Source organism: Acanthochromis polyacanthus, chromosome 18 (assembly GCF_021347895.1).
Source record: "Acanthochromis polyacanthus isolate Apoly-LR-REF ecotype Palm Island chromosome 18, KAUST_Apoly_ChrSc, whole genome shotgun sequence".
Classification (NCBI taxonomy): Eukaryota; Metazoa; Chordata; class Actinopteri; family Pomacentridae; genus Acanthochromis; species Acanthochromis polyacanthus.
In genome coordinates this window covers 12,595,077-12,620,379 of record NC_067130.1, presented here as the reverse complement: position 1 = coordinate 12,620,379, position 25,303 = coordinate 12,595,077, and the positions used below count along the sequence as shown (strand labels likewise).

The 25,303-nt window shown below is 40.1% G+C and overlaps 1 protein-coding gene across 1 annotated transcript; it reads right to left on the bottom strand.

Annotated features, from left to right (window-relative positions):
• slc45a2 (solute carrier family 45 member 2) lies at nt 1-24,697 on the bottom strand. The gene is made up of 8 exons (XM_051938946.1): nt 24,680-24,697; nt 22,866-23,529; nt 21,096-21,272; nt 13,045-13,412; nt 10,525-10,668; nt 7,843-7,966; nt 6,545-6,750; nt 1-286 (listed from the first exon to the last, which is right to left on the bottom strand). The coding sequence occupies exons 1-8, from the start codon at nt 24,695-24,697 to the stop codon at nt 65-67; spliced, it is 1,923 nt and encodes a 640-aa protein (XP_051794906.1). The 3' UTR covers nt 1-64.
• Nucleotides 24,698-25,303: the final 606 nt, after the last annotated feature.

The following is a 25,303-nucleotide window of genomic DNA, read 5'->3' as shown; positions in this document are numbered from 1 at the left end:
GACATTTTAGACAATCTTTATTTATTAAAACAATATAATTAAAATAGTTTTTCTATAAGCAAAATCATTCAACTTGTCTGATAAAGAAGGCGATGAAGATGCAGCCGAACAGGGACATTGTCGAGGCTGAGAGGACCACCACGATAACGCTCCCCGCTGCGTTGACCAGAGCTCCGAGCCCGGCGCCCACGATGATCTGAGCCAGCTGGACCATGCAGGTGAGCGCCGCACAGTCCATCCCAGAGCCACGAGGACTTTTATTGCTTCCTTGAAGCTTCAGTTGTTCCTGGAAGCACAGCGGGCAGTGGTGTTAGCAATTACAGAGAAGGAGGAGGAGGGGAAAATACGACAGCAATATCAATTTCATAACCACCGGATGTCCATGGCAAACAGCAATCAACAGTTGGGTAAACAGACTCATCTCTAAAAATATTATGAGACCCTCCCATGAAGATTTTTATTTCCAGTGCAGCCATTTCATGTTGGATTTCATCACCAATTAATCTTACGAGCTATCGATTGAGCATGCCAGAAAAAGTGTGTCTTTCTAACAAACATAGATTGATGAGGGGATGATGCTGATGTATGTTTAATTGATGGGTCATAGCTTTTTCAAAAGGTCGCCACAATATTATAAAAAAGTTAATGTGTTCACTTCAACATCAGAGATTAAATTTTACATAGAAGCCATAAACTGAAAGTGATTTTTTTTTCCTCTGGATCTTTTCATCTAGCTGATATTGAAATAAAACTTTTAAATGTCAGTGAGCTGTCAGTAAGTTTTTTGCTGCATGTTGCATAAAGTGCTGCGTTCAAGAGCAGCCTTAAGTGTTTTGCCACTATCTGGACTTAACTACAAACAAATCCACATGCCTGTGCACTTGATTGACAGACTATTACCAGCACTTGATATATTTTCATTGCTTTATTGATTGTTTTTAATAAATGTTCCCCAGACGTCCTGGAAACAGCAATTATATTAAGTGGGTTTTCCTGTTGTGATAAAGTAAATTGAGTTGAAGGGACATTGCACTAATTTTACACAGGGTGCTCGGCTCAGTCTTTACAAAGAGTAGTACTCACCAGGTCATCATCAGGTCAGTAAAGAATAATGTCTTTTACGACACTGAAGGACTTTTCTAGGAATATCTCAGCTTTGGCATCAAACCTAAAATGCATAACAGCAAGCCTGTGTTTAACCAGGTCTCATGACAGAGACTATAAAGTTTTAATATGGAAAGTGTAGGAGCCAGGATTCATGGATTTAACTCAATTCAATTCCATCCATCCATCCATCCATCTATCCATTCTCTATACACCGCTTTATCCTCACTAGGGTCGCGGGGGGGGCTGGAGCCTATCTCAGCTGCCTCAGGCGAAGGCAGGGGACACCCTGGACAGGTCGCCAGTCTGTCACAGGGCTACATACACAGATGAACAGTCACACTCACATTCACACCTACGGGCAATTTAGAGTAACCAATTAACCTCAGCATATTTTTGGACTGTGGGAGGAAGCCGGAGTACCCGGAGAAAACCCACGCATGCACAGGGAGAACATGCAAACTCCATGCAGAAAGATCCCAGGCCCAGACCGGGATTTGAACCGGGGATCTTCTTGCTGCAAGGTGAAAGTGCTAACCACTACTGCACCATGCAGCCTCAATTCAATTCATTTATTTATATAGCGCCAATTCAAGTTGTCTCAAGACGCTTTACAGAACCCATATGCCTAGGGCTGGGTACCGAACTTCGGTTCTTTAATGGTACCGACCGAAATTTCGGTCTTTCGAGTCCATGTTCTGGTACTTATCACGTGATTATGATAAAGAAAACCTGTGATTGGCTGTAACATTACACGTGATTGCGGCAAGCCGGAAAAAAAACATGCTGTGGCACGCCTCCCCCATTCACAGACAGGTTTCACGTTAGGTACATTGACTTTACTGCAGTTGTGTAGCGTGTCGTCGAAGTGGGAAAAGATGCCTCTGAGGTCTAAAACGTGGCTCTACTTTTGTAAAATGGACGCCAATAATGCGCGGTGCAGTATATGCCAAAGCGGGTGGTAAACTCCATCTAAGGCTAAATACCGGCACGAGACCGATAGTCGACAAGTACCTTAAGGGAAAGTTGAAAAGAACTTTGAAGAGAGAGTTCAAGAGGTAAGAGGTAAACTGTTAAGAGGTAAACGGGTGGGGTCCGCGCAGTCCGCCCAGGGGATTCAACTCGGCGGGCCAGGGGTGGCCGCTTGGTGCGGGAGGATCCCCTCACGGGACCTCTCCCCGGGTGCGGGCCGTCCCCCGCCGGACGGATTTCCTCCGCGGCGGTGCGCCGCGACCGGCTCCGGGTCGGCCAGGAAGGGTCAGGGGGCGAAGGTGGTTCAGTATGTATTGAACTGTACATTGCTTGCAAATATTCTTTTGCACTGGAAATCACTGGGAAATTAAACTCAAGATGTGAAAAGTAATGTGTAATGCAATTTTCATTCTGTTAGAGTATATATTGTAAAACTGGTATAGAAAAAAGTATCGTTTAGGAACCGGTATCGAAGTGAAGGTATCAGTATTGGTACCAGTATTGAAACTTTTAGATTGATATCCAGCCCTACATATGCCTGAACCTGGACTAGTTGTGGAGAGAACTCTTGCAAATTAATTATGTGAACATTTACAAAGGAATAGCTTGTTTGAAGAGTTTCATTCAGGCATCATAGCACCTTATCATAACTTCAGACAATGGACTGGTCTCTATACTTGTTTTAGTGGACCTTAGTGCAGCATTTGACACTATCGACCACAAGTTTTTATTACAGCTACTAGAACATTCTATTGGCATTAAAAGGACAGCACTGGACTGGTTCAAATCCTACTTATCAGACAGGTTCCAGTTTGTGCACATCAACAATGACTCCTCTAAGCATAGTAAGGTTAATCATGGAGTTCCTAAGGGTTTGGTCTTTGAGCCAACACTGTTCACATTATACATGCTTTCTTTAGGCCAGTCATGTCCAAAGTCCGGCCCAGGGGCTAATCACGGCCCACGGTAGGATTTCATACGGCCCACAACTTCGGTCTTATAATGTATTATTTATGGCCCGCTAGCACTGTCTAACAGACTAAATAAATCACAAAACTTAAAATGTAATTCCTCATTTCACCACATGGTGGCAGCACCACTTTAATGCTATTTGGCTCTGCATCCTTGGTGAACCCTTCTCTGCTCATTGCTGCAATGGCGACTGCAAAGAAAAAGAGGAAAGTTGATAGTGAGGGCCGCCACTTTCAGGAAAGATGGGAATTACATTACTTCTTCACTGAAGATCGAGGCAATTGCGTTTGTCTTATTTGTCAAGAGACTGTTGCCTTGTTTAAAGATTTTAACATAAAGAGACACTACCAAACTAAACATGCTAACACATATGACAAGCTAACAGGGAGTGACCGCGCTGAAAAAGTGAACCAACTCCAAGCTGCTCTGGCATCACAACAGCGATTCTTCATGCGGGCCTGTGAGTCAAGGAAAGTATCACCAAAGCAAGCTACGAAGTGACCATGTTAATAGCTAAACATGGGAAACCTTTTACTGAAGGTACATTAACACTGTGGCACGGAGAGTTGAGGACATATCATCAGATATTCAGAGACAACTGGGGGAAAGGGGAGTGGCTTTTGATTATTTCTCATTAGCCTGCGATGAAAGCACCGATGCATTTGACACTGCACAGCTCTTGATTTTTTTAAGAGGAGTTGATGACAACATGAACGTAACAGAGGAGCTGCTTGATCTGAAAAAAGCCTTAAAGGCCAAACCAGAGGAACAGATTTTTTTCGTTTCGGTTTTTGAAGCTGTGGATGATCTGAAACTGCCATGGAGTAAAGTTTCTGGGATCATTACCGACGGTGCGCCTGCCATAGCTGGTGAGTGAAGTGGATTGTCCACATTGATCTGCAATAAAGTCAGTGAAGAAGGAGGTAACGCTATTAAACTTCACTGTATAATTCACCAGCAGGCACTCTGCGCCAAACATCTCAAATTTGATCATGTTATGAAATCAGTGGTAAAGGCAATCAATTCTATTCGCTCTAAAGCTCTACACCACCGACAGTTTCAGCAGTTCTTGCTTGACATTCAGGCTGAATACGGAGACGTAATATATCACAACGCTGTGAGGTGGCTAAGTCGGGGGTCCGCAATGCAGCGATTTTTCTCTCTCAGAGAGGAAATTGGATGTTTTTTGGGTGAAAAGGGGCAACCGATGGAAGAACTGTCTGATCCTGTATGGCTGGCAGATTTGGCTTTTTTGGTTGACATAACGAAGCATCTGAATGCGCTGAATGTTAATCTGCAAGGACAAGATGCAGTGGTGAGCCAGCTGTACACTCACATCAAGGCCTTTGGAACCAAGCTGCAACTTTTCCAGAGACACTAGTCCCAAACGGAGCCCTGCACCGCGCAAATTCGAGCTTTGAAAGAGGTCATCGACAGTTTCCCACAGGACAACATCGGTGCACAAATGAGTTATGCAACAGCTATCGCATCTCTTTCTATGGAATTTAACAAACGCTTTCGGGATTTTGCAGTTATTGAAAAGGACATGTTGCTTTTCTCTTCTCCCTTCTCTGTGGACCCTGATGATGCTCCTCCACAGCTGCAGCTGGAGCTCATTGAGCTGCAGGGTGATGATGAGCGGTGCGGTAAGCACCAGCAGCTTTCTCTTGTTGACTGTTATGGGCAGCTGGATAAAGGCAGGTTTCCAGAAATGCGAACATTTCCCAAGAAAATGCTGAGCCTATTCGGCTCCACATATTTGTGTGAGCAGACATCGTCATGAACTTAAACAAGAACAGACTGAGGTCAAGACTAAGTGACTCCCACTTACGTGACATTTTACGCATCTCAACCACTTCCCGCAAACCAGACCTGGCCTCTTTACTGAAATCCAAATCTCAGTACCACCCTTCTCATAAGTGTCAGCAAGTTATTGGTTTCTTGATCAATCTGAAACTGAATGTTTTGAACGGTAACATCTGTCACTATTAACAGTGAAAAGCCAAAAGCATACTTATGCACTTGGACTTATGGCACTTTTTTTATTTTATTACACATCTTGAATAAGATTTGGTTATAACTGTTGATGTTGTGTACCTGTAGATGTGACACAAACTATTACTCTCTGAAAGATCTTGTAAAAGACAAGAGCAAAATTCACTTGTTTTAAACTTTAATGATAATGGACAACTTTGCATTACATATAACTCCTGTTTAAAATGTTAATGAGGCAAAAATAATGATCAAACTCATGGAAATTTAAGGTATTCCATACAGTTCAATGTTATCTGACTCTCCAGGTATGAATTAAAGGCAGAATTGTGTTTTTAGAGTTGTTCATGTCTGTTTGAGTGGCTTATATTTGGTTACACTGCCATTTGAAAAATAAAGAGAATTGTGACAATGAAAATTGTTTTAAAATGGTGTACATTTGCATGTAACTTTTGTGCTTAAAAAAACATCACAAATGAAGTACTGGCCCCCAGGCATCTTCACTTTATCAAATCTGGCCCTCTTTGCAAAAAGTTTGGACACCCCTGCTTTAGGCAATATTATTAGGAAGCACTGTATTAATTACCATTGTTATGCTGATGACACTCAGTTGTATTTATCTATGAAGCCAGATGAAACTAATCAGCTAGCCAGACTGCAAGATTGCCTTAAGACAAAAAGACCTGGATGACCTGTCATTTCCTACTGCTGAATTCAGACGAGACTGAAGTCAAAGACTGAAAGTCAGCTCTTATACCTGATTTTGATCATCTGTTTGGAGTTGCTCGACTTAAGAACAAGAACTTGACGTTTTGGCTTAAAGCGACTAAAATGGCTATTCTGTAGTTGCATATCAGCGAATGGGTTATTGAGCTTGTCATTGCTGCTCTATTGTTTTGTGTAGTCGACCGTATGGCTACAGTTTTGTTTTTCACTGATAGATGTCTGGGATCAACAGGTTTTGATTCTGGGCATGAAAATAAGCTCATACAGCTATAATTTAGATCAAAGTGAAATCCCAACAAACACCAGTCTTTTAATATTAATAGCTGTAAGAAAACAGAAATCACTGAGCCAACGGCATGTTTTGTATTGCGGCTCCTGCTGGTTTGCTCATTACAGCAATTTACGCCAAGTGTTTACTGCTAAAGATTCAACAGCTCTTGATAGGCAGCGATCAACAGCTGATCACACAACACTGTAATTTTTTAAATGCATAATATAGTCCACACATCTGTTGTCATGTACAGTATATAAATGTTTACGTATTAAAGGTTCATTCAAGAACCATGTAAATCTATAATAGCCTGTTATGTAGTGAGTGAACAGATTTGTAATCATGTGGACTATTATTAAATGAAACTGACGAGTGAGAAGTTAAAATGATTATGTCAGCTTATTCTTGAGCTACATTCTCACTGAATAACATCATCACTGAACAGTTTTTTTCAGTTACTTCTGAGCATTTCATCTGTGTACAACGCCTCCACTGCCGGCCCATTACCTCTTCTTCACGCTGATACTCGGCTATCAGGTTGAACGGGATGGTGTAGAGCGTGCTGGACATGACACCAAACACGCTGCAGAGGATGAGGGTGGCGATAACGTTGGGAAAGAGGCCAATCAGGCTGGTGCCCAGACCAAACACAAAGTAGCCCATAAAGTATAATCCCTTCAGGCCGATGTATGGGAGGAGGAAGCGCTGCACATCTGAAAAGCACACAAACACATATGTCATGGACAGTTATTATTACTTTGTGAATCAACAAACCCACCTGAGTTGTGTTGATTCAGGGGAGATAGTGGGTTATGTCATAACTATTTCTGGTTTTTATGGTCCACAGTATTAGATTTAACACAGTTGACTGACATTTAATTGAACAGGATGTCTCTTATTTCCGAGCAGCAATGGATTTAAAAAGAAAAAAAAAAAGGCCTGTAAAAGTACTTTTTCTTTTTCTCAGCCTCCATACTAAATGGAGCCAATTTCACACTGAGTCTGTGGCCAGCCTTTAATGTCTTTGGCTGAGCTCTGCTGTGCATGTATCACATTAGTTTTCTCGGTTTAACAGTTGGGATTTTACATGGATATTGTCTTAACCTACTTTTGAACGGAAGTGCACACTGTGAAAAAAAAACAAAAACAGTAAAAGAACAGTAACATTTCAGGAGCTGGGGCTGCAAAAAACAAAACAAAAAACAGCAAAATAACATAAAATAACCACCTTATAAATACACACTAGTTTCCCATAATTACGATGCTTTTCATATTTATAATGATACATTAGATCATGTGTATTTCTTGGCTTTTAAATGTTTGTTTGATAGATATTTTTAGTTAATTCTCACTAACCGTATCTCACTAATCGTATTTAAATATTCACAGAAATAAATTTTAATTTCAATAAAAGTGAAATCTTTAAAAAAAAAAAGGTTATTCACAGCTACAGGTTTTTATTATGTGCTCATTATACATGCAAATTTACATTCCATTTCACTGATATTTCAAAATAAAATTTAAAAAATGTAAACATCATTCAAGTTAAAAAAGCAAAATGTGTGCACGTAGTAACATGGTTCGGCATACTATTGCTGCTAATAGATGGCTGCAGCGTGTAATCCTGATACACAGGGAAGCGTTAATTTCCCGCTGTTCTTCATTTCGCTGCACGACCAGGCTGTGACTCACAGAGGTACTAATAATGTCACTGCGGGACACAATGCTGCCTGCCATGATGAAAATAGAAGGGAACACCAATTCAGACACTCTGTTTGTCACTCAGGCAGATGTAGAGCACTTACATGAGTAGAGAGCAGAGGACACTGCGTTAATGCACAGCCCCCAGCAGCCAACTTCCACACCTCTCTCGTAAGTGATGTACGCTGTAGAGTTGTGGTCTGCATAAGGATTTCCCCGGTATACAATCTGCAAATAACACAGAGTCCTATTCTTAGCAGACAATTACATTAGTCAGAGTCACAGGCTGAGGGATCTAAGCACTCAGCTTCACGAATATAACATATACATGCTTTTATCTTTTTTCCTGCAAAAAAATTGGTGATGATGCTTTCCTTTCACTCATCAGGGAGCCTGACTATATGTGTCTTATTCCTGATAACAACGGCTGCAGCTTCAGATAACATTCATCTGAGCTTAATGAACCAACGCCGTGAGTACTGTTCCATGATAGAAAGTGTGTGCTTTGATCACCATGCGCGCTGTGAGCCTGTGAAGCATTCATCACTATTAGGCATGTCGACAAAAGACTACACACAATAACAGAAAACTCCCACGCCGTCAGCCTCCGCCTGCTCCCACACAATCAGAGGTTAATGGGGCTTGAATGCAGACGCTTGTTGCACTTTGTTGTCATTCACTTCTAATGGCATTGTTCTCAATTTGTCAGCTCGCCTCATTTGACATTGAGTCATATTAAGGGCTACGAGTGATGATTAATGTTTTCACAGTTTAATCGGATGATTGCTGCAGAAATAAATTGTTTATCAAAAGCGCTGCCATCTCTTAGAGCCTCGGGTTTTCACACTGCAAATTTCGATCAACCATCCAAAAAATAAAGTAAATAAAGAACCCATCACATTTCTTTTTACAGATCCTGACCTGGACATGTCCCTATGGTGTTTGTTAATGCAGTAAAGGACACAAAAACAAGTTGTCAAACCATGATTGAGCATTTTGTCCTTGAAGCTGCAGTGTATTGATCACTGTCTCACAAAAAAAAAACGACTTCCAGGATTTTATGTCACAAATTTAAGCAGCCAATCCTGTCAGCTTGCAGAGTGAGGTTCTCTATAACATTATTCTTCTTCAGAATCAGTTTCCTGTTCAAACATTTATGGTTAAATTACTCCAGTATGACAACTTGCAAATATGTAGGGTACAGTAGTTTTACAGTGTTTAAGCAGAGTTGTCGGTGAGGTGGTGTGCTCCAGCTGCAGCAGACTGGGGACGGATGGGTGGAGAGAGACGCAAGGACTTCATAGCTAACAGTGTAGAGTTATATCTAAGGCTACACTTCTCATATATGCGAGTACGGCCTCTGTCATCATTTTCAATTTCGTCATCTACACAAGTCAACAACAGTCTGCATGGACCGCTCCAAACGCTTCCTTATTCTGTGGAATAAAGCATTTGAGGAGCTGGAAGAAGCAAGTGTTTGTTTGGAAAGTGGTTTGAATATGAATAATAAATGTTCAAAATAGAAATCTGTATGTCTGCATCATTTCATCATCTGTTGGCAAGTACGCTGTGGTTAAGATCCGCACACAGCAACATCCAACACTGCAAAAACTTAAACTCTTACCAAGTCTATTTGTCCTTTTTTTTAGTCAAAATGTCTCTTCCCACTTGATTTAAGATAAATTCACTTAACAAGTGACATTTCAGCAAGATGGAGGGACTTGTTTTAAGACGATGCATCTTAAATATCTTGTTAAGTCAAACAATCTTGAAATTATCTTGTTTTGGGTTGTATTTTACAAGAAAACTCACAATATGTTTAACCCTCATGTCATCCTGCCGGTTCCAATTGACCTGTTTTAAAGTTTAAAATGTGGAAAAAAAAAATATTTTCACAGTGAAACTTCTGATGTCCACATTTTCAACATTTTTGCGAAATTTTTGAACATTTCTGATGGAAAACAAAAGAAATGTTAAAAATGTTTCTTTAAGAACATTCACAAAAAAGAATCAACCAAAATGCAGTGAATTTCACTGGATTTTGGTTGATTTTTATGTGAATGCTCTTAAAGAAAATATTAGAAGTTTTACTGATATATATGTAACCACTTTAGATCATTTTAGGATTTTTGGGAAGATTTTTACTCATTTTTTGAAAAAAAAAATTAAAAGAATTTTTTGCCAAATTTGGGGTATTTTTTTTTAAATAAAAATTTTAAGGGAATTTTTTTACGGAATTATTGGAATTTTCTTCCTGAAGATTTTGCAAATTTTCAAAATTTTTGATTGAATTTTTAGCTGATTTTTTTCAGACAAGGAAACAATATTTTTTGGTGCCCATAAATGAAGACAACAGGAGGGTTAATACATCTCAAATTTGGAGTGAAAAACTTTTTTTTTTTTTTTACCTCATTTGGCTTATTTTGATACATCTAAGCTTGACAATCCCGGTAAAATATAGCTTAAAATAAGTTTTCCCAGCTGATTTGAAGATCTCAATATTCTAAATATCACAACTTATTTCACGAAATCTTACCAAGTCATTTTTCACTTGTTCTATTGGCAGATTTTTTTCACTTATTTCAAGGTTAAAGTTCCTTGAAATAAGATTTTTTTTTTCTTGTTCTGAGAGGGGCGTTTTTTCCAAGAAAACAGTGACAGAGAACCGAATTGTAGGACCAAGACCAAGTCACAACTGGGTAAGGTTCATACCGCTGTGACATTAGAATTCATGGAGTGAAGCCTGCATGTTTAGAGTCCATATGCAGAGACACATAAATCAATACCTGTCCCATGAAATCGGTAAAGAAGAGCATGTTGCAGAGGAAAGCTGTCCATCCCAGCAGGTGACTGACACACAGGCAGCGGTAGTGGCTCGGCATGTCGACGATGGCTTTCATCAACGACCTGAATGTCATCCTCTTCTGGGCCTGCACAGATACACAACGGCTACAACACTGACAGCAAAGGTTTCCTCTCGTAGCACTCATTACTCTCCTGGCATTTCGTTGCTAGTGGCACTTAAAGCTCATGACACTTCAAACGATTCAGCAATCAAAAAAACATGCCTGCACGGAAAAAAAAGAACTTAATCAGAATGAATGAAGGGACTGATCATAAACACCTCAGAGGGGTCTAATTAAGGACTGTGCTCTAGGATCATAGATTGGAGATGATTAAAGACAGAAAATGCAGATTTGAAAGGAAACAAAGCTGTATAGTGAATAATATCCTCATAATGCAGTGAATCATTTCACATTTATGCTGCTTTGGATGTATTCTTGCCACTTCACATTCCATATTATTCATTAGAGTTATCTCTAAGTATATCCCAGTTTATCATTTGAACTGCAAAACACTTCAAAGTTAAACTACTATTATTGGCCAAGTTAGCAGCAGAACTTTCTCCAAAATACGCAGGTCGATCAAAAACAGGTCGATCAAAAAGTTCCAGGTTGGTGGATGATGTCATCAACAATGGCGCCTGTGCTAAATATTTTTTCTGACCACTGGTAGGTGCATAGTTGAGATGTCTCTATGAATCTCAAAGTGGAGCACAGGATGATCCAACCTTCATGTCCAGAATCATCAGTGGTGATGAGATGTTTTTCTGCCGCTACCATGAAGAGGAGAAACAATAATTTTCAAAGTGCCCACAGTTTCCAAAATCGGACCAAGTGTGTCAGGTTGGAAGCACACCAGGAGCATACTTGTTTTCCTCAACATTTAGCTGTATGTCATCAGAACTAATCAACCTGGCGAACATTTGACACAAAAACCTGAACTGGGGCACGATGGCATGTGGCTGCTCCAATTTGTTGGGCGCCTGCTCACAGCACAGCGATGGATGGATGGATGGATGGATGGATGGATGGATGGATGGATGGATGGATGGATGGATGAATGGATGGATGGATGGATGGATGGATGAATGGAGGGATGGATGGATGGATGGATGAATGGACGGATGAATGGATGAATGGATGGATGGATGGATGGATGGATGGATGGATGGATGGATGGATAGATAGATACTTTATTCAACCTCTCAGGGAAATTCAAGTACAGGGTGACACAAAAAAACTGGAACTTTTTAACAATCCAATAAAACCAAGAGTGATGGAAAAAAATATTTTATTCATAGTAATTGAAACCTTAAAACATGCCATTTAAGAAACAATGATGAAATTTTAATTTTTTAAAAATTCCTTCCTGTAGATGGCGTCCTCCTGTACGAATGCATTCTTGAAATCTGCTGCTGAGATTCCTCATTGACCGCTGCAACATCTCAGCTGGGATACTGTGAATTTCATCCTGAATTCTCTGTTTTAACTCATCCAGAGTTCTTGGTCGAGTCGTGTACACTTTACTCTTGAGATAGCCTCAGGTAGATTTCAAGAATGCATTCGTACAGGAGGACGCCATCTACAGGAAGTAATTAAAAAAATGAAAATTCCATCATTGTTTCTTAAATGGCATGTTTTAAGGTTTCAATTACTATGAAAAAGTTCCCGTTTTTTGTGTCACCTTGTATTTATGAGCTTCCATCTGGATAATTCTTCAAATCTAACCTTAAAATCTTGACATTTTATCAAAACTACTTAAATGTACATCTACATTATCTTGTTTAAGTACTACAAGTGAGTTCTATATAACTCTTTGTGCAGTTTCATGAATGAGAAAATTAGTTATGTAGGTCAAACCTGTTTCTTGTACCAGACTGTAAACATATTTACTTCTGCCATAAACTGAGCCATTTTAACATGGGCTTCTATGAGGATTGACTCGCTGTTGTGGCCAACCTCAAGTGGCCATTCAAAGAACTGAGGTTTTTGACACTTCACACACTTGCTTCATTTCTCAGCCCTGAAAATTGGGAGGTGGATAGACAGATACTTCTTAATTCAATAACACAATTGTCGCTTCCCGCATGCCAGGTGTATCAAATCTGGCCCTCTGTGAATTCTTCGTCTTCACCAAAGTAAGATTCTGTTTAAAAAGTTGACATTTTTACACAGTTTAAAAGATTCAACGCTCAATCCAGATGGAGCTTGACATATTACATAAAAATATGTCCAACACAAGTCCCGCTGTTGGTAGCGTGTTGTCACAGGACATGTTGATTCGTTACCGTTTCTATCTTTCAAAAAAGGCAACTTGGCTTATCGAGGCATAACTGACATCACAAACACCATACACAACCCCAACCAGGATGATTAGTGCAGTTATTGGGTAGATGAAAAGTACTCCACTTACTCCATTTATATGCACACGGTAAAAATAATTGCGTTCTGCACATCACATACCTCCTTGTTTGGCTGCTTGGCACTGGAGGTCACAGAGTTCGCCTCCCCCAGCGCTGAGAAAGACCTCGGTCTGAGGTCTGGAACTGGTGCTGTGAGTGTGGAGGAGACAGGCTCCTTAACCAGGGCTCCATACCCATTACTGTGGGAGACAAGCAGGTGGAGGGCGCTGGTAGATGAGGAGTCAGAGGCGGATGGGTCTTTGCCTAGCGGCTGCTCTGGAATACTGAAGAGATGCACGGTGAGGAAGATGCCCCAGGTCAGCGCTGAGAAGAAGAAGATGACTTGGTACTCGGAGCCCAGCAGCCGACCCAACACTGAGTGACCCCAGTCCATCGCTCCAACCAGGTAACCACACGCTCCACCCAGACCTGCAGAGGTGAAGATCAAAGCAGAGAGTAAACCAGGAGGAGGAGTAAAGGAAAGAAAACCAGCAACAAAACTCTCAGCGACCCTCCCAGTGAGAGTTTGTCATTCGGAAGTGCTGTTACATAGTTGGTAGTAGCGTGTCCTTTTAAATTAAAACGGCAAAACTGTCTGTGAGAGTTTATTTATTTTTGATTTAGAGGTCTATGAGGCTTTTTAGCTGCTTAATGCACCGTAGTGGTCCCCAGCTGGTTGCTCATTTTACGTGCTTGGGAAGCAGGCAAGGCAGTTTTTATTTGGAGGCCTTTCACTCAAAAAAAAATCAGTCTGCTGCCGTCAGAAATAACTCTATGAGAGCTGTGAGACAGAGGTGAAACAATACAGCTCTGTAAAGCAAACAGAGCCACAGATTCAGATAATAATTCTCTCTACGTTCATTATTCTGAGCGACACCTGTACACACTGTCACATAGCTTTGACTTTTCAAGAGAAAGTTCTCACACAGGTCATTAATTCAACTCGGACTTCTGAATCAGAATCAAACAGCGCTTGAAGATAATGTGAGGCAATCTGCCCGACAGTTGAAGTAGAAGTGAACTATTCAACAGCATTCTCAGATTAACAAATCCACCATGAAATGATTCTAAAGAAACTGAGGTTTATGGAATGACTGAGTCAGAGTTCAGAATTATACCGGATTGAAATGTTCTGTTGAGGTTTGAAATGAGCTGTGCTTGCAAGAAAACCCTCTATAGGTCTTGTACTAAAAGGAGTTTATGTTGATGAGGGATCAAAAACTAGAGACTGGCAGAAAATTATGGGAAACACCAACAAAAGGTTATTCAGCCCTCCTGTTGTCCTCATTTATGGGCATCAAAAAATATTGTTTCCTTGTCTGAAAAAACCCCAAAAATTCAGCGAAAACATTTCTGCAAATCTGCAAAAATCTTCAGGAAGAAAATTCCAATAATTCCTTAAAAGTTTGTCTTAAATGTTTTATATTAAAAAAAATCCCCCAAATGTGGCAAGAAAATTCTTGTAAATATTTTCAAAAAATGAGTAAAAATCCTCCAAAAAATCCTAAAAAACATCTAAAGTGATTACATATATATCAGAAAAGATTCCAATATTTTCTTTAAGAACATTCACACAATTTTGGTTGATTCTTTCTTCTTTCTTGAATGTTCTTAAGAAACATTTTTAACATTTCTTTTTTTCCAACAAAAAATGTTCAAAGATTTCCCAAAAATGTTGAAAGTGTGGCCATCAGAAGTTTCACTGTAAGAATATATTTTTCCCAAATTTTTAAGCTTAAAAACGGGTCAATTTTGGCCCTGCAGGTTCAAGGGGGGATGATACTACCCTCTGATCAAAAAGGTACACTTACTTATTCAACAGAAGTCTGTGACACTGATTGATTTTTCAAATTTTTTTAAGTAAGTGACTGTAAAAGCTTATTGTCCTTGGGGTGTTGCTCAAGTCTTCACATGTACGCTGTTTCAAAGAGGATCAAATGTTGTGAAAACAGAAAAGAATACACATGTTTCAGCATATTTTTATATAACTACATAGCATGTTTCTGTGCAGCACAGAATTTTGCTTTTTTGTAAAATGTGATGCCGTTTTGCGTAATATTGGTTTTGAAGGAGATTAGATAAGCTTGCTGGATAATAAAAGAGAAAACTGCCGCAGGAGACTCTTGTTGACTGATGCGTCCTCTTAAAGGTCATCACATGTCTACATTGTGACGCACACACAAGCGTTGCACAGGGGGATTTTGACTAATTAACATGTGGTTAATAAATAACAAATTAATTGTTTTGCTGACTGACTGACTGACTGACTGAATCACTCATTCATCAACTCTTGCAGTCCTCTTTGTCCTCTACAGTTGGCCACCTGAAATAGCCGCTATTTCTCTTCATTTCAGCGACTGCCAAAGCAACAACCACGGCAGGAGTCACACTTCACTTTAAGGTAGCAATTTGTGTGCTACAAGAAAAATCTCTTTTCCACTTCCAGATCCCTCACTTTTCTCCTCCTGCATCATTAATATTGGTCTAACTGTGTACCTTTCTGCCTCTGCAATACCTGCGAACTCTGTATTGTGGAACAGTGCAACAAAGCAAATCAGACATAAAAGTGTTTCTCCAGTGGAAACGGATGAAAATGAAAACAAGCTGGAGAGACGTAATACTGGCAAGGTGAAACTGTATAGAAATGGACTAAGAAGTGCCACTTAAAGTCAAATGGTTTCACGTTAAAGCTATAAAAATTGTTTCCCCAGGGCTGAGAGGGCAGCTTGAATAGCTCCTATACAATAATGAAAAACAACCTCTTATAGGCATTGTTTCAAACAGGAGTCTACACCCACTCTAGCAGCTCTGGGTTATGCGAGTGTGCTCAGTGAAGGTCTAGCAACATAAGATCAATTAGTATTAGTATTATTGCAAGTTAGATGGTGTGCAAGAGTCCATTTGGAAGGTTTCAATGAGCTTGTAGCTTTCTTCTGCACTTATCTCATGAAATAGATTCAAAGACTTCCTTTGTCTTTTATAAGCTACTATGCACGCAGTGACGATGCAAATGTTCAGCAAGTTTGCTCGTCTGGTGTAAAGGGATTCGGTGTATGTGTAAAAAAAATCTTTACAACAAAAATCAGGAGACTGAAAGAGCAGCTGTAATAAATAGTATTTAATTTAAAAAAAAGAATTACTTAAGAAATGAAGCAAGTATGTGAAGTGCCAAAAACCGCAGTTCTTTAGAGGTTGGCTACAACAGTGAGTAAATCTCCATAGAAGCCCGTGTTAAAATGGCTAACTTTATAGCAGAAGTACACGTTTACAGTCTGGTGCAAGAAACAGTTTTGACCTCCATAGCTAATTTTGTCATTCATGAAACTTAGAGAGTGATTTTTTAAATACAACTCACTTGTAGACTCAATTTTCAAACAATTGTAGATGTAAGTTTAAGCAGTTTTGATAAAATGTCAAGATTTTAGGGTTAGATTTGAAGAATTATCCAGATGGAACAGCTCATCATGCCTTGAATTTCCCCAAGAGGATGAATAAAATATCTATCTATCTATCTATCTATCTATCTATCTATCTATCTATCTATCTATCTATCTATCTATCTATCTATCTTTATAATATATGGAATTGTACTGTTTTTACTCTTGTAAATATTCTTCATTAAACACTAAAAAGCAAAAGAAAACCCACACAATATCATGTAAAATGAATGGTAGAAATGAATTTAATATATTTTACCTATGGAGAATTATTATATCTTTCTGAGTTTGGTAGATTATGTTATGCAAATGTCATAAGCTGACCGTTTTTTAAGCTACATATACAGTAGGTTCTCGGTTTACGGCGTCCTCAACCTACTGCGTTTCGTGGTTACGCCGCCATCTCCCATAAATTTATAAAGAAAGTCTCGTTCCATCATTCCGACGTTCAGCGTTTGTGACATTAAAACAAATTTCAAACCTGTTGGTGGGGTTTAGGGACGTGAGTGTTAAAAAACAAAAAGCACAAGTCAAAGCACACAGTCAGTGAATATGATTTTTATCTCTGCTTTAGTGTTTTAGTGCGGAAACATTTTCTAATTCTCACTCAACACTAACTGCAGCTGAAAATGATGGGAGTGTTTTTAGTTTTGCAGTTATTCCTTTTATAAACCAAAATTATGGACAAATTAAAATGTTAATCTTCTGTTGGCCCTGGATAAGAAGTTGAAGGATCATCAGGGTTTTTGTAATTCACCCTGAAGGGAACATGAGTGTCTGTACCACAAATGATGGCAATCCATCCAAACATTATGGAGATATTACAGGCTGTTTTTGTCTCCAGCTTGCTCCACCTGCTGCTATAGAAAATCCCTCACCAATAATGACTCATGCAGCCACTAAGAAACTAACTGTGAACATTAAAAATGCTACCCACCCCCTCACGAAAGCGGAGTATTGATTATAATGGGCATGAGATTAGTGCGGCTCCCAAGAAAAAGTACACAAATTACAGAGAAACTCGCAGTTCTTGCTCTTTTCCGCCCCAACCCTCACATACCAGCGGTGGCATTGGCGTCTCAGGAATCATGTGCCTGGCCTCTGTCTCTCTCAGTCCAGACCCATGACTGCAGCACATGACTAGCTCAGGGCTGGATTACTGGCTGACTTATGCTCACACCACCCGGCGCCTGCTGACAGCTGAGCGCACAACTGACGCTCACACCAAAAACATCATCTTACCCCCAATAAGTGCGGGAAAGAGGATCTGCTTGATGTCGATCTTTAGTTTATAGATATTTCTTAATGCACTCATTTGGAACACATGTTTTAAGCATATGGAGGCAGAGTATAAAGGAAAAATGAGGCTAAAATATTAATTTTCCCACATTGGTGCCAGTCGATAATAGCAAAGAAAGTAATTTTTAGCTGCATAATTCTCACCCAACTCATCCAAGTTAAGAGACGCTATACTATCACTATCTACAGAGGATGTATTTTATTTACAGATTGCTATTGAAAAGAATTCAAGGTTCCCCTCAAGTGCTGGCTAGTATAAATTCTGCAAAGTAAGAAAGAAAATAACACATAATTCAGTTCGTCTATAATTCCTGCATACCAAACTATACTGAGGTGTTTCCTGAACTTCAAGGCACCACATGACCTACAATTAGTCTACACGTGTCTGAACAGAACGGTTAAGTGTTTATTTTTCAATGGAAATTTGAACTTGCTGAAAATCCTCGTTAACTAAATATCATTGAAATGCTGGAGGATTAAATGCTTCATGGGGGCCTGTACTGAAATATAGGAAAGGTCAATGTCACTGACATCCGTCTTTGTCCCTGCTTTTTCAGATATAAACCGCTGAATTTCAAAGATTTGTGCTTTGAACGTTTAGGAGGATCTGCTAAATCAGACATATTTGCTCAAATGGAAAAAAACAAAAACCTGACTTGCCTCTAAATGTGTCCATCAGTGGCACAAACAGTGTGTTGAGCTGTCCAGGGTGTCACACATAATTACAGGCTTGTTCGTCTCAGGGAGTACAGGGCAATCTATCACTGTGAACGAGGAGTCAAACATCCTGTGTGTCTCTGAGAACATTATTGTTGTATCATGACCCCGCAGCATCGACCTTCAATGAAATGTAACAACTGTCTTTGTGTCTGACAGTACAAATCAAAAATCCATTTACCATTTCAACAATATATCCATGATCTGAGGGTGAAGGTCAGATATGTTAATCCATAAAGGAAACACTGTATCAGTGTGACTTAGACACACACAAGTTAAAGCTCTACAAAAGGCAAAAAAATGCTCACACAAACCCCCACTGCGACGTCACGCTCCCATCTGAAACAAGCAGCTTTTGTCCCAAAACTCACAAATTCCACAAAGTGAAATGAGTCCTGGAGGAAAGAGTTACCTTTTCTTGCTCAGTAATCCCAGTGAGACATATTAGACAAGGGGGCATTTATTTGCATTTAGTTATCCAAAGCTGATAAAACTAAGAGATGGATATTTTCACACGGAGACACTTTAGCAGGATCAGTGTTCAGCCATTCTGAGATCATTTTCTTAAATAATTATACTCATATTTTATGTTCTGGAAAACATTCGGTGTGAAAACAGCAGTGGACTTACACAGACTATCAGTAGAATGAAGCACAAAAACAGCGCTGATATTTTATCTCATTTCGTTAGCTTATTAGCAAAGAGCTGCTTATTGACATGTGACTGTTACAGAGCAATGTGATTTTGGGTCTCCACCACCTCATGTTTGCTCCTGTTTGCTGTTTGATACTGAGCAGATAGTTTTCAGTGAGCTTATTGGAGCTTTTTCCCTGTAAAGAACTACCTGCGAGGCCTGACTAATGCAATGAGAGTGAGACAAACCTAAAAAGCACATAATCAAAATAATGAGGCAAAATGTGTTACAGAGGTGCAGTTTTGTCACATCAAAATCAGAACTAATACTTTCCATTTACTTATTTTATTTTTTTAAAGTTATGGTTTACATCAGTGTCCATACTATAAATGATATAATGAAATCCAGTTACCTGTCAAGTTAGTTATTTTAGAATCAATCACACAACAAACGATATACAACACATTATTCAGTGATCTTTAGGGGTGCTCAGGCTTTATGCTAAGCTAAGCTAACCATCTCAGTCTTCACAGATGTAATTTACAGACTTTCAGTCTTAATTTAAACCTACAGAAATCTTTGAGGGGATGTCTTTCTTTTCACTGATGCTGAGGAACAAGTCAACAAGCATAATCGGACCATCGGTGGTACCCTAAATGACTTATAAGACTGCTGGCAGAAACAACATACACCAACAGAACCACTGACAGATAGAGTGAACTGAAGTGAACTGATCATCTCATTACAATGCAATGCTCTGCCAAGAACCCCCTCCCAATCGCAACACCACTTCCTGATGGCAACAGACTCCCCCAACAGGACAACTTGCCCTAGCACATGGGTAAAACTGTTCTGGAGTGGCTCGAGGAGCATGACCAAGAGTCCAAGCCAGAGAGATTTTCACAACATGAGCCACATGTTAGATGGCAAACTTCCCATCTGCCTCAAGGTTGTACTCCATTCTTTGGGTTGCAGTCCTACCCCATCCAATATAAGATTGACTGCCTGAAAAGGAGGGATTTTACACAACTGTAAGAGATGCGAATATTGGTTATTTTTAACCATTTTATAATGCGAACCGGTGTTGCTGTTTTTCGGGTTAAACTGCATTCAACAAAACACAGCTAAACGCAGTTGCATTCAAGAGTCTAGTAGTTTATAATCGTGGATTTGACCTGACCTAAAGGCACAAGTGTGATAAGTTTTAAGGTGGTTTGGGAAATGTTTCAAATGTGTGCAGCCCATAAGCTTCAATGCAGTTTTCTGATTTTTTTTGCTGTTATTTATTATATGCAATTGCAAGCTGAATAAAGATTATGAGACTTTTTTATAAGGTTGTGAAGAACTTACTTGTGATTTAGGGTTCTAGAAATAAATAGAAACCAGTGTCTGGTATGTCTTACTGTTGGATATGGGTCCTCCTACTGTTTATACAAAATACAGTGATGAACAGATAATAAACGTTTAAAAAAAAGGGGCAGGGATGCGTTTTAGATAAAATCTCCATAATCCAAGACATGCAAAGACAACCTCAATGCTCAATGAGTAAATAAAAGTGGTATCAATCCATCTAACTGGCATCTAACTCAGTAAGAACATTTTTAAGTCTCTCCCACATTGTCCAACTCTTCGCCTAAGGGTTGCTTTGCCGCCCAAGAATTCATCTTTCATTCCACACTTCTTCAAAGACACACACACACACATACACACTTTCTCTGCAGTCTTAGTTAACATGCAAACACAGACAGCGCCGCTTTTCATGGAAGCGTTCACACATTCTTCAGTACTCAACCCACTCACTCACACAGTTTAACTCTGAGAATTGCTGCCGTCCACCATCAGTGAATGTTACTTAGCTAAATTCCCACAAGTCCCATAGAAACTCGCCAAAATGCTGATGAATTCAACTCAAGAAACAGTCACCAGAGAAAGGCTCATGGCTGAAATCAGCATCAATAAGCATAAAGTAAACACAAAAGCAGTGAAGTAGGAAACAACAGCAGTGTGTGTGAGTGTGTTAGATACCTGTGAGCAGAGCGTGGTAGTGCAGACCTCGCTCCTTGTCGTGATGTGAACACACATCAAACAGGTAGGCCTTGATGGGCCCGTCAATGAAGTCTGCAGCGAAGTCAAACAGCACGACTCCGAACATCACCACCACGATGGACCATATACTCCTCAGTGGCCTGTCACTGACTAGAGCTGCACAACAGAACAAAACATCTCAGCACACACAGCAGAGATTCACAAATAGCATTAACAATACATGCATCACATCAATAAATTATTAGAAGGAACTTTGGTCGTCAAATTTGCAAGTTTAATTTGCCAAGATACAGATCAGAGGAAAAGCACACAGAGAGCTTGTCAAAAAAAAGGGCAAGAAAGAAACACTGCTCTTTCAAGAAACTCAATTAAGTTCGACAGGCAACAATAATACCGCCCTAATTAGGTGTAATTAGAGGATAATGAAGTGTTTTTTAAAATATGTAATTAAAGTGACTCTATTTTGAGAGAAAGGAACAATAGAAGTCTAATACAAACTGTGCAATTAGAGAGGAATCCTGCTCAGCTTTACATAAATCTTAATAGACATTTCTCTAGCAATTGAGCAAAAAGACCAAAAAAACTATTTAAAATCAAAAGGACAACTCTAGTGTTGGTCGAAGTGAAGCTGTTCATCTTTAAGGGGGCAGTTACAGTGCAACAATGCAAACATTATGTCACAGGACTGATGTGGTATTTACTACAAGCCTGAGAACCTCAGACAGGTAATTGGCTGAGTACGTCTGAGGAGAGAAATACTTTTAAAAAGGCAACTTAACTTATAGCCACAATCACAGTACTATGTACAGGTGATTTCAGCGCTTTGTACGGAGCATAACTTACAGATCAAACCTAGAATTAATACACTTTCGGTCCTTTATAAGCCCATAATTTCATTATAAAACAACTCCCATTAGCAGCCTTTAACTTGACATAATCACTGAATATCCTGGAGACTCGCTGGAATGTCTAAGCAGCTGTTATAAATACCCTCTTCAGTGATTGTTGTCATTATCCTCCAATCAAGAAATTACATTTAAGGTATAATTGGGTATTTTAACCGTGAAAATCTGGACTGATTGCACACTTAACCCCTCACTTATTCTATATGAGCAATAAAGCAGTGTTGTAACACTGAGCAGAGTGCTCTTAATTGAAATGACACTTTCACTGCTGTGTCTTAACATCTTTCTGTGCCAGCGGGCATTGGCTCAGGACCACTTGAACAAGTCACACATTTAACTTCAGTCACATGTTATAAATGTGAGGATCAGACATTCTTCATAACTTCTGCCAAGACGTTTTACAAGTGAAATCTTTTTCTGTTTTGACGAATGTGTGAATGTGTGTCACCTTTTTTGCACATTCCATGTAGGTGAAAGATGTTACATATATAGCCACATCTTTTACATTAGATTTTAAGCATGTATGGCAGTTAAAGCTCATGAGGGGCTACAAAGACATTAAAGGAGAATAAGTTAAACCTTCATATGCCTACTTTGCATTTCTTGAGCTAAGATAAGAACAATTCTTCTTCTACATGTTTCCAAACTTGAGCACAGTTGTTCTATAATCTGCAATATTTCTGTTTCTCTAATTATTCATCCTGCAATATTACTTCTGAATTGAAGCCACCGCCAGCCCCCGAAGCAGAACTCACTCTCTGATAAAACAGGATTACAGACATCACTGTGCCTCTCCCCTCTGGATTTGTCTCCTCTCCCTCAAACTCTCCCGCCAACCTCTCACCTGAGATGACAGCATCTCCGTTGAGGAACAGCGTGAGTCCTATCATCATGAGGACGCCCAGGACCAGAATGTAAGGCCTCCGCCGGCCCCACGATGAGCGGCAGTAGTCGCTGGCCGAGCCAATGATGGGCTGCAGCAGGAAGCCCAGGATGGGGCTGATGAGCCACACCAAACTGTACAGACTGCGGGGCAGACCCACGCTGAGGAGGACTGGCGTAACGAACGCTGCCTCCACGGCGTAGCAGAATTCCCGTCCAAACATGACCAAGCCGTGGAGGATAAGTCGACCCCGAGAGCGCCTGGGGGGCTCCACGGCCCCGAACACAGCGTTCTCCCTGCTCTCCATGTAGTCCTCTTTGGAGCCAGTGTAGTCTGTTGAGTGCCGGAGCAGAGAAGTGTCCATTTGTTTGCCAGGCTCCGGAAGCCGGCAGGGTTGGGGCCTTACGGACTGGTCCTCTGATAACAGGGTCCTGACTGGAAAAAAAAGGAGGAAAGAGGGGGTAGAGGAAGAAAGGGAGAATGAAAAGGGAGTGAAGAGGATGTTTAGGCGGAAAGAGAAAACGAGGGAGCGTGCGGCAGCGTCCCTCTCAGTCAGCCAGGTGATGGATAAATGGCCAACTGCCAAGTCTCTGCACTGGTGCTCAGGTCGAGCTAATCCTCTTCTCTATTGCATAGCTGAGCAATGAGTCCAAGATCCACACAGCTTTACTTTACATGTGAAGGTCTGCCTCCTGATCTGAGAGTGGGACAGAATGAAGAGGAGAGAAATTTTAAGGGAGGAGAGTAAGGAGTGGGTGTATTTAAGAGATTACAGAACTTCTTTCCCCTTCCTGAGTCTTCTGAGGAGTAAACCCCAGGGCAGTTCATGGAAATAAGTGAGTTACTGCATGCGAGTGTGTAAAGAGAGCCATTTGTTGCACTGTTTCCACAGTTACTAATGTTGAGGTATTTATTTCTTGGTGACAATTTACTATTCTTTCAGCAGGGAGGCTGTTTTCATCAGGTCTTATTCATTTCTTGATATATTTAGGAGCGAATTTCAAAGAGGTCAGTCCAAATGGCAAATGTATTTATGTAGAAATGGAGCAAAAACATAATACTTCTATGCCAGAGTTCTGATTTTATGTAAAGATTAGAACTATATTTACACACATACATATATACACACATAAAGTTTTTTCTGCTGTTTGTAGGTTTCTTGCTTGAAAATCCTCAAAACTATTAGTGGGGTCAGAGAAGGGGAAGTTTTGGTCATTTTTGTTTTAGCTGAGGATGCAGCAGATTAACTTTTTTAGGAAGGTTTTTTTTTAATCTCCTCCATGTACATTGTATTTTAGTAGTCCTTTGCAATGTAGATTTCATATCAAATAGATCATTTTCACTTCACCCTCTGACAATAGTTCTGTCTCTATTAGGGTTTTATAATGTGTAGATTGGTGACACAGTAGAAATTTTATCCTCAACAACACTTGCCAGCTCCTCCTGGGGGATTCCCAAGGCGTTTCAAAGCAAGATGACACTTGTAATCCCTCCAGTGCGTTTTGGGACTATCCCAGGGTCTTCTCTCAGCTGAATGTACCCAGAAACCCCTCAAAGGAAAGCATGTAGGAGACGTTCTAATCAAACACTGAAGTACCTGAACAGGCTCCTTTTCAAGCTCCCCTGGGTATCTGAGATCCTCACAATATCTCTAAAGCTGAACCCAGCAACCCTACAGAAAAAACTGAGTCATATGTCCACAACCTCACACTCTCAGTCACAACCCAGAGCACATGACTAAGGGAACGTATCGACCGATAAATCACAAGTTTTACCCTCTGGCTCTTTACCATGACAGTCGGATGCAATGCACCGTGTTGCTGTTGAAGCTGCACCAGTCTGTTCATGTTTACATCACTCATAAAAAAAAATTCCAACATACTTTAAATTCTTCTCTTGGGGCAGCGACTGTCATCGCAGCCTCTATACACTCAGCTGCAAACTACCTCAATGTGTGCTGAAGATCACAGTCTGATAAAGACAACAAAACCATCTGGCTGCGCCTTTGTTTTTTTCTTTTCTTTTTAGATAGCATTAGCAATTAGCATTTAGCAATTGGTACTTGCATCTTAGATGAAGTCTGCCTGTATAGTTTCTGTCTGTGGTGAGCTTGGCTGAAGTAGTGAAGCATTTTACCAATTAGCAGTTAGCATTAGCCTGTAGCACTAGCAAGTTTGGTGAGCTGGCTTGTATAGTTTCTTTGTCAGTGGTAAGTTTGCTTTGGACATTGTAGTAGTCTTGCAGCTAGCATTGGCATTCAGAGTTAGCACAAACAGGTTTAAAGAGTCTATATGTACAGTTTCTTTGTCACTTTTTACCAGTTGGCACCATAGCCTGTATATGGTTGGCACTAGGTGTTCAAGCTCACAGTCTGATAAAGGCAATAAAACCATCTGCAA

What these genes read in the sequence shown, in the direction of transcription:
- slc45a2 (XM_051938946.1), bottom strand. An exon ending in CTACCACGCTCTGCTCACAG is followed by an intron (nt 13,413 to 21,095) that starts GTATCTAACACA and finishes TCACCTCTGCAG; the next exon opens with GTCTGGGTGGAGCGTGTGGT. An exon ending in GTCCTCTGCTCTCTACTCAT is followed by an intron (nt 6,751 to 7,842) that starts GTAAGTGCTCTA and finishes TGTGCTTTTCAG; the next exon opens with ATGTGCAGCGCTTCCTCCTC.